Raw genomic sequence first — 10,326 nt, 5'->3', positions numbered from 1 at the left:
ATTGCAAATATAAAACACCACATATTTAACCATTAATCCATTTATTAACATTAGCCATGTAGCCAGCTGTACAAAGCAACTGTAATATAGGGGACATTAGATACATACACTCTGCTAAAAGCTGATACTTTGTTAAGTTTAGCAGACCTAAAGCAATAGTTTGGCCAAAAATTTTAATTCACGTGTTGCAACATAAATGTAGCCGATCAGATCAGCCTAGAACGTTTTTGGTGTCCACGGGTTGCTTCTTTAAAGTAATGAGGCGAATGTGACGAATATGCAGTGAAAGCTAACTCTACAGTCACTCGTCGTCTCATCCAAGTCGCTCATGTCGCCTGTACAGTAGATTCTCTGGTGGGCGTGGCCTATCCATTTTTTTTTTTTAAGTTCTGTTGAGAAAGGTAGTAGCCAAAATGTACAGCATACAGCTCCCTATACAATTTATACACGGCACTTGGGGTATTTAAGTTTGATTTACATTTACAGTTACGTGGCAGATCAGAGACACAAGCCAACTCGCCAGACGCACCGACGATCGCCGCTACTTCCTTAAAAGCTTTTATTTTCCTTCAAATGTCTCTGTGCACATTTAATATGAAGTCATATAAGAGAAGATGAGATGAAACCACAATTCTACATTTTCCTTCTATTTTTATGCATCAAACTAATGCATAGGGGACTAACTGCAAATACAGTGCATCAGGAAAGTATTCACAGCGCTTCACTTTTTCCACATTTTATGTTACAGCCTTATTCCAAAGTGGATTAAATTCATTATTTTCCTCAAAATTCTACAATCAATACCCCATAATGACAATGTGAAAGAAGTTTGTTTGAAATCTTTGCAAATTTATTAAAAATAAAAAACAAAAAAAGTGACGCCGTAGTGTTGGTCGGAGGAATCATTACATGACTGTCGCTTGCTAGTGTGGACATCTACAGTTCAGCATCATGCAGGTCTAGTTCGTCACATACTCGCCTCAAATTGTTCAGTATTCAACAGATTTGCTTGGATGCTATTACACTTTATGATGTTGCAGCGATAAATACATCAGTAGCCCCATCTTGAAGCTGTTTTTTTGTCTTCCTTAGCACATAGTTTGGTGTTACTTGGTGCAAACAATGCCTCAGGTATGAGATCCAAACTCTAAAATGATAATGAAAATGCAAACAATGCTGACACGTAAATTATATCTTCTTTTTTTTTTCAGGAAAGTGTGAGCACAATGCTAAAATCAGACACTATAAGGTTCCCTTATTTGTTAGCAGACACCAAAAAGATTATCCCTGATTTAAAAAAAATATATATAATAATTTTAAGCCAAACTATGACTTTAAAAAGAACTCCAGTACCATACAGCATTTTCACTGTTACTGATTACAGAATAACACATCAAATACATAAACAAACCGTTAACGTCGGTTATGAAGCTAAAGTAGTGTTCGGTAGGGCTAAACGTATTAGCGAACGCATTAAAACATGCAAAAACACATTGAATTGTCCATGTGCAAGACAATTTAACACAGAAAAAAGTTTCAATTGGATCATATGCGACTTTCCCGATCGTCATAAATATCAAATTCCTGAGATGAACACTTAGGAAACTGACAGGAACCATAAATATAACTCAAATTTCAAGTATTAGGAGACTTGTTAATCATTTTATAATATGTCCAAAATAAAAATCCTACTAGTAAATAGTGGTGAGAACTCAGCTCTACAGTATAGCATTGTGCTCAGGAAGGATCTTCAGGTTTATAAATCTGCTACTTGTTACTGTGTTTAAAAACAGGAAGCATAGGAGAGGGATGTGCTTCAAAGCTATTATTCAGTCATCTTTTTTGGTTAAATCAGTCACAGAACAAAAGACTCTCAGTCATCTGGGCATTTTTTAGATTCAAGCTTTAAGATGAGGGAGACCTCCGGCTCCAGAAGGAACCCTTTCACCTTGTCGTGGAACTTCTCTCGGTAGATGTTAAACTCCATGATGCTCGCAGGCTTTTCTTCCACCCAGAACTTATCAAACTCGTATGCCAGGTAACCTAAAAACAAAGAAACAACACAAAATCATCTCGTTTGGAAAGCGGTAGCTCAGTGGTTAGTCGTTCTTGATAAGATCCTCTACCAAATGCCATAAATGTAAATGCGTGTAATATATTTATAGCAATACAGACAATGCTAAAATCCACAAAAGACTCTCTTGAAAATTTTGGATGTTAGCGTTAGTATCAGAATATCATTAAAAAGTTATTATAGAATCACACGGTTCAATTCTCCATAAAAATGCAACAACCAATTCTGTTTTTGTTTAAATCAGCAAGCAGTTATAAACAGCCACCGAATTATAATTTATTCGGTTGCCACCGAATGCAACTTCGGTGGTATTTAACCTGAAAGTTATTCACTGAAAAAAAAAGAAAAAAAAGAAACCCCACACAGATAGTAATCCCTCCATTTTCTATATCGCTTATCCTACAGGGTCACCGGGAACCTGGAGCCTAAACCAGGGCGCATCGGGCACAAGGCGGGGTACACCCTGAACGGTGTGCCAATCCACAGATCTTTAAAACAAATTAAGAACAACAAAAATGAATGGAGAATTATACAATGAAGCAATATTTTTTTCCTCTAAGCAGACACTATTTTGGGGGATATAGTGCATTTAATAATTGATAAAATATGCTCATTTTTATCCCAGCTCTGTCTTAATCCATTTTTAGAGAGAATACCTCCAGCACGGCATCACCAAAATGGCTATTAATAATTTTTGCAGTATATGCAGTATACAGAAGATGGGTTGAATTCAAAAACGTAATATTACTGTTTTGACTGCTTTTCCGTCGAATATTGTACATAATCGCGGCGCACAGAAAAGTAATCACTCGGGGTGTTTGGTTGTAATCATGGTAAAAACATGTGAGTTAAAAAAAATAAACCTTACAATAAACGTAACTTTTTAAAAAGACATAAATGGCATAATGTAGCCGCCCTTTTTTTGCTTTTGTGTCCTGGGTAGACGTGTTGAATTCCTAGCGCAAGACTACGACTCACTCAGGGAGTCTACTAGTGAGACTGCACCCCCTCTAGTGAATAAATTATGAATCGCTTAATGAATGAAGCACACTGCTTGTTTACTGAGGGTGAGCTGTAGTTGTACATTATATTTGATTATTTCTTTTTTACTTTATCTTGTAATCTAATGTCCCATTGAGAAGTGCTTACATCCACCACGGACCGCGAAAACCACCGGGTCACGCGTATGTAGAAGTGTATGTAAGACAAGTAGGGTTTAAAGGTTAATAAGCTAACTCACAGTAAAGCTGGTGGAAGTGGTGCATGTGCGGTTTCCCTGCCACAGTGTTGTAGAAGTGAGGCTTCAAAGCACCGCTCCTCAGTAAACTGTAGGCCATCTCAGTCAGGTTAATACCCACTATGGCGTACGAGTACCTGTGTGGAGAAACACACCAACCGTTAGAATGTAATATTTCATTGAAGTCTGAAAGAACACAACACATGTTAGGGGAGAGCCTTTAACGTAATTAAATAGGTAAAAGACTAAAAATGATTTACCCCAGAGAGGGATGGTTGGCATGGGACAGGACGTGCCGTGCTGCTTTATTGTAGTTCTCACTGAAAAACCTTTTTTTGACCAAACACACACACATACACAAACACAAACGCGTTCTCAACAGCACCAAAAACAACCATGTATAAATCAGTTAAGTTCAGTTTGATTATTGTCATGACTATTATTATTATTAACACAGATATTTCTGTTGTTCTGAGACTTACACAAGGTTCACCAGGCCAAGCATGCCCATCCCTCTGAAGTCAGTCTTTGGGTCGTCACCTTGAAACCCGATGTCGCCCCACTGCTTGGTGACTCGAGATTCCAGCTTAACGGACGGCATCAGCAAATCCCACAACTAAGCCAGAAATTATTAAAACAACAATGTGGTTTGTTTTAGTATTGTTAGTTCATCTTCTCAAATCACTTAAAATATTCAAAATGTTCTTTTATTTACGTAATCTCCCATGTAAACGCCATGGTTTTCCCACCTGTGAACCTCTTCTGATTTTTAACCCCTTCAGAGATGGTCATGGTAACACACTATCTTGGAGATAATTATTTTTAATTGGCAATTACTTACTTTTCATTCATTAAAGAGCATGTATTCTCTGCATACAGTTCAGTTTAACGTCGCCACAAAACAAGTTAGTTCTTATCATCACTTAGTAACGCAGCTGTAAGCAGTCGTTCCCTTTGCATTATCTTATACTCGATGTGTAACTTTACATTTCTAATGTATTTCTCCTGATTTCGCGATAAAAAAACATATAACTGCAACAGATTTTTGAGTCAAGAGGAACAGGACAGTTGACCTACGTTTTAAGTCATTTCTCTTTTTCAACTGCACAATTAACAAATATATTAATTCCTGTTACATAAAAACTGATTCTTTTTATTGAGAGTTACTATGATTTTTGGTTTTTTATTTCCATCTACACTACCGGTCAAAAGTTTTTGTTTTTTCACTCTTATTTTTTTTGTCACAAGACCGAGGCTCACAAATTCACAGGTCAAACATCACCTGGATAAATGCACTCCATACTCCAAGTAACCACTTCGAGAAGCAAATGCAGGTCTTGTGTCCCTGATCCTTTTCGGCTTCTCTTTCAGGTGAATTTTATTCGTGTTTGGTCTGACTGCTGCTAGGGCTGGGCGATATGTCAATATAATATTGGTATGGCGATAAATGACTTCGCGATACACTTTTCTGAGATACCGTTGGTATGGTGATGTTTTTTTTTTTTTTTTTTTTTTTTTAAATAATTACAAAAGAAATGGTACTGACCAGATGCCATTGATTTGACTTTTTTTTTTTTTAACATAATCTTTGACTTTGACACGATTTAACTTTTATTTTACAACTGTTTTACCTCCGGTTTGTTAACTAAATTATATATTGTGATACACATCACGTATCATAGAAATGCCCTCGAGTACTGTGATATAATATTTCTGTCATATCGCCCAGCCCTAGCTGCTGCTCTATCTGAGAAATCCTGCATTGCCATAGAAAGGGAGGGAAAATTCATAGTAATGAATCTGACTGAAGGGCAATAAGAATCTCAAAAATCACACACCTTAAGAAGCATTTTCTCATGTTCTTCACTTTCTGAGTCAAACGTCACTTTTCTTAGCTCTTCAACTGTCATGAACAGGGTGTTGTAGCCACTTATTTGTATGAGGCACTGATGGAGATTCACCTTAAACCTTCAATTGAAATAACAATGAATATCACGACAAGAGCGTCAATAAATCACTAACACTATGGTGGATTTTGAAAACAACATTAACACCAAAGCGTGACTGAAGCTATTTACGCTCTCAGTGTCTCTGAAAACGAGATCTACTGTCGTCACACTTACTTGGGATCTTTCTGCTCTTTGATATTCTTCTCTTTCACGATTTGTGTCACACAGCCCTCCACTGCATCTTCCTTCACATCCACAGCATCTTGCAGCACCTGAACAATACAAGGCATTTAATACAGTCTGAGAGAATCGTCACTCATACTGCGTTATAATCAGCATTACAACGTGATGTTGCAGGGCTAATGTTCAGTATTCAGAATGGACTAACAAGTTCATATGCAAATCAAATTTAATTTAGGCTCTTTTTTTCCAAAAATTAAAAAGGTAAAAATCTTTACGTACTTCAGAGGAACTTTTTAGGTAATGTCTGAAAACTTCATTACAATTGTTAAATAACAAAAAATGAAAAGATGAACCGGTCCTACCCTACCCTTGATCCGTTTTAAATAAAGCATCAATAAGTGATGTCACGGTGGAGAAATATATCTCACCTTGTTTTTTGAAGATTTCAAGGAGTTTTCTGAAATGAGAAAAAATACAGAGATCAAATTCTTCCTCGTTATTAATACAACTGACATGGAGATATACGCCAAGTCGTTATGCATATAAAGTACAGCAAACATGCATATATGAAAATATAACACAAAATATTTTTCATCCAAAATTTTAAAACAAAATTGACAAATGAGATGCTGCAGTTTTCTTGATAAGAGAAATTGCTGAACATATCTGGGTACATCAATGATATTTGGTCATGCTTTTATGTATTGTATGATATTAGAATTAGAAACCAGATGTTAAATTAAAACAAGCCTGAAGGATAGTACACTATATCTCCAAAGGTTTGTGGACACCTGACCATCACACCCATATGTGGGTCTTCCCTAAACTGTTGCCACAAAGCTGAAAGCACACAATTGTACAGAATGTCTCTGTGGGCTGTAGTAATAAACTTTTGTTTCACCTGTTCCATCATGACAATACCCCTGTGCACAAAGCGAGCACCATGAAGACATGGTTCGCCCAGGTTGGAGTTAATTTAATTAACTCCATTTAATTTAATTAACAATTTGTTAATTGTGCAAAATCTAGTGGAAAGCCTTCCCAGAAGAGTGAGCTTATAATAACAGCAAAGAGTGGACTAAATCTGGAATGGGATGCTCAAAAAACACAGATGGGTGAGATGGTCAGGTGTCCACAAACTTTTGGCAAAAACCAACGTTTTTTGTAGTCGCTGTGACTTTTATTAAGAAGTTCTCTGTTCTCAGACACCAGTGATAACAAGGACTCAATATCCATTCTCTTCTCTCTTCCAGAATATTCTTCTTGTGTGTTTACGCTGGTTTTCAAAACAGCTTTCTGTGTTATAGTGTCACCAACCTCGCCCTTTTGGGCAACAGCAGCGGCTCTGGGTATGTGATCTAAAGCTCAGATCTAACTGGACAGCCCGTTTCATCACGAGACGACGGGGAAAAAAATCCACACACTGGTCAGAAAAAAAATCTTGCTTTATCGCGTCTGTTGTGAATAGCTCCATAAGGGTGTACTGTTTCGATTCAAGAGCGTCATCCATTCGCATCTCTTAATCATGCTCGGTGTGAAAGGACCTTGAGCATGAAAGTTAAAGCTTTGGAAGGTGATCTGTTTGAGCAGAGTGTACAAATGAGGGGGTGAGAGCTGGACGGACTAAAGCGTCCCTGCATCGCTCTCTTTAGGTAGAGATGAAGTGAGGGCTAAATCCCAGCTGCATCTGCATCACTACCTGCAGGTAGTCAAATAGCATTGAAGGTGATGTAGGAAACCATTAACCAAAGTGAAAGTAGAATAATATGTTGAGGGAATGAAATTTAAACTAAAAATGTCAAGTTTATTATAAAAAAAATAAATGGATGCTGATGATGATTATAAAGATTAATACACCTGTCAACCATAACATTAAAACCACTGACAGGTGAAGTGAATAACTATTTCATTACACTGAATGGTGAATAACTATCTTGTGATTATCTCGTTACAGTGGCACCTGTAAAGGGGTGGGATGTATTAGACAGCAAGTGAACAGTCAGTTCTCAAAGTTGATGTGTTGGAAGCAGGAAAAAAGGGCAAGCGTAAAGATCTGAGTGACTCTGACAAGGGCCAAATTGTGATGTCTAGACGACTGTGTCTCCAAAACTGCAGGTATCTTCCAAAAGTGGTCCAAAGAAGGACAACCGGTGAACTGGCAACATGGTCAAGGGCACCCAAGGCTCATTACTGAGTGAAGGCTAGCCCGTCTGGTCCAATCTGATTTTTAACGTTATGGCAGTTCAGTGAATGTGAGTGGTTCAGGGTGATGTTATAACAGTGTATTTACAGCTCAGTATCTCACAGTGAGCCTCACCGATCCGTGTGGTCCTTGGTGCTCCAGGCTCATATCCGTGGCAGATCCGCTGCAGCTCGCATTTTCCAGTGATTTGCCTGAGAAACCATTTAAACCAGAACCGCAGAAAGGAGGTATACAGGTACTGCCAGATAGACCCCAACATCATCTTTAACACACACACACAAAAAAAAACCTCAAAAAGGATAATCAGTCATGAAGAGCAAAGCTGTGTTACAGTTTTGTTTTTTTTACAATCGCTAGGACCCATTTCTCAATACCCAAGTCACGTTTTCAAAACTCTTGAACACGGTGAGCACAACAGAGGAGTACGTATGCGAGAGGAAGATCAAGAGCTGTAATCTCAGATGAGATTAGGGCTACCGTAATTGATCATGTAACAAATCATGGTCTATCGATGAGAGAGGTTGGCGTGAGAGTGCCGCCAAAGGTGTAATGCTCAACAGTGACATCTATTGTAAGGATTTTCTGGCAAAACATCAGGTAAAATGCGCGTTCTGAAAGGACGAATGACTGAATATCACCCAGGATTCTAACCCAAGGCAGCAGCGTACCAGTCGAGAACTCTATCGCCTCCCCGACACACTTCCTTGTTTGACAAACAATTATAAATTGTTTATAATTGGTCATAATTCATCAACGCTTGTCTGAATCGTTGTCAAGGTTGTTTCAGATCAACACCTACAAGTGACCACTAGGTGTCACCGTGGAGACAAGTATTGGATTGTTGTGACACAATACATTGCATTTGCTTCAACTGTTTTTGTTCCACGAAGCCTCGCTCTGCCCACCGCTAATAAACAATACATCAAGTTCAATTAATAGGATATTACCGTACGTAAAGTATGTATTAAATGGCACAATACAGAACCATTCGTTAAGGAGAATCCTCACTTCCTCAGTGCATATTTAGTATCGGCTCGGCTGGAACCTCAACCGAGGTGGAAAACACCAATAACCGAGCAGATTCGAGTCGAGCAGAGTCGAACTGTGCGGTGGAAAAGTGCCATAAATTTCCCCTAGGTGTGTGTGTGTGTGTGTGTGTGTGTGTGTGTGTGCATGATGCCCTATGATGGACTGATGTCCCATCCAGTTTGTATTCCTGCCTCATGCAACCCTGACCAAGATAAAGCGCTTCCTGGAGATGGATGGATGGATGGATGGATGAATGAACGAGCTAAAAATCCCAATCCTGCTACTTATTTAGGAGCAAAATGCAGCCGCTGTGAGGAAAGAAAACGAGATTATTACCTGGGATAGGTTAAGACATTAAGATGACATATTAAAAGCATGTTTTGTCAGATTCAATGTTGAAAAATGAATTTAAAAATGTAAAAAAAAATTTGGATGGGACCTCAATCATGGACTCACCCCCCCTCCCTGTCCCCATTTGACCCACAGTAACATGTACACATGTAAACAGCTCATCAGTCCTACAAATTAAATCAACTTGATTAAAGAGTATCTTGACTAATTTAATCATTTATTAGAAGTTTACCTTGGCTGTGTCCCATATCCCAATAAGTGTAGTGCACTTATATAGATAGATAGCTAGTGTTTGGGAGTCAAATGCACAAAACAAAGTAGTGGAAACAAAGTTAAACTTATTACCTAACTTATTACCTAACCTAATAAGAAATTAGAAGTAAGTACTAATGAGAGACAAGTCCAAAAGTGCTCCAGTTAGCTAGCTAGCTAACAAGCTAAGTGACTCAAACAGGTTGTCAGTAGTTACCACTATAGACAGTTAGCTTAGTTTGCTAGCTAGCCGGTCACCAAAATATTGTGAAAAGTATCTGTTTGTTTGTTTTTTCTTACGCCACTGCTTCTGGAAGAGGAAATTAATCCTTGGAAAACTTCAGTTTAAGTTTAAGTCACGGTGAAAAAGGAAAAATAATCCGTGTTTAATTCGGAGTTAGCGAAAATGCTAACTGGCGTAGAACCAACTGTCTGAACTGTATTCTGTCTTGACTCAATGGCCCGATCCTAACTGTGTGTCAATAGTAATATCTAGTGCACTAGATAGGGTCTAGAATCCACTAGTGTGACGTCAGTGTAGTCTCCCTATGTATGCACTACAAACCTATTTGGAATGCATTCAAGCGTTTATAGCGCACGCGCGGAAAATTTATTACCGTCCATTTTAAAGGCGAGACGGATTTTCGGCCACAAGATGGCGGCAGTTCACTGCAAATACATTAAACTAACGGCGTTGTAATATACGTCGTGGTTGATGTCTCTTTCCAGTTTTCGACCACTTATACACCGTTACAAATGGCCTCATCATGTCAGAAAATATCCACTATAAGAATAATAGTAAGACTATTTTTTCCATTTTAAAAGGAACACCTTTACATCATGCAGTTACCCAGTCAGCCAATCATGTGGCAGAAGAGCAACGCATCAAATCATGCAGATAGAGGTCAAGAACTTCACATCAAACATCTTAATGGGGGGAAATATCATGTGATGGCATGGGAGTTGGTGTTAGATGGGCTGGTTTGAGTATTTCAGAAACTGGGGTTTTGTCCAGGGTTATTTTTTTTTTAATGCACATCAATCTCTA

General features: G+C 38.3%; 1 protein-coding gene across 1 annotated transcript; it reads right to left on the bottom strand.

Moving 5' to 3' along the window:
• Nucleotides 1–24: 24 nt before the first annotated feature.
• On the bottom strand, nucleotides 25–9,744 carry elmod2 (ELMO/CED-12 domain containing 2). The gene is made up of 9 exons (XM_017464538.3): nucleotides 9,579–9,744; nucleotides 7,761–7,908; nucleotides 5,872–5,900; nucleotides 5,435–5,532; nucleotides 5,150–5,279; nucleotides 3,794–3,927; nucleotides 3,572–3,640; nucleotides 3,315–3,448; nucleotides 25–2,043 (listed from the first exon to the last, which is right to left on the bottom strand). Exons 2-9 carry the CDS (start codon nucleotides 7,906–7,908, stop codon nucleotides 1,874–1,876), a joined length of 912 nt encoding a protein of 303 aa, XP_017320027.1. The 5' UTR covers nucleotides 9,579–9,744; the 3' UTR covers nucleotides 25–1,873.
• Between the last annotated feature and the right edge of the window lie 582 nt (nucleotides 9,745–10,326).

This window comes from Ictalurus punctatus, chromosome 3 (genome assembly GCF_001660625.3).
Source record: "Ictalurus punctatus breed USDA103 chromosome 3, Coco_2.0, whole genome shotgun sequence".
Lineage (NCBI taxonomy): Eukaryota > Metazoa > Chordata > Actinopteri > Siluriformes > Ictaluridae > Ictalurus > Ictalurus punctatus.
This window is presented reverse-complemented; position numbering and strand designations above follow the sequence as displayed.

Bases quoted from the DNA above. Each gene is read 5' to 3' on its own strand.
- elmod2 (XM_017464538.3), bottom strand. From the start codon at position 7,908: ATGATGTTGGGGTCTATCTGGCAGTACCTGTATACCTCCTTTCTGCGG. The intron at 3,641-3,793 runs GTAAGTCTCAGA...GGTCAAAAAAAG, and splicing joins CTTGGCCTGGTGAACCTTGT to GTTTTTCAGTGAGAACTACA. The intron at 2,044-3,314 runs GTGAGTTAGCTT...CTTTGTTTTTAG, and splicing joins CCACTTCCACCAGCTTTACT to GTTACCTGGCATACGAGTTT.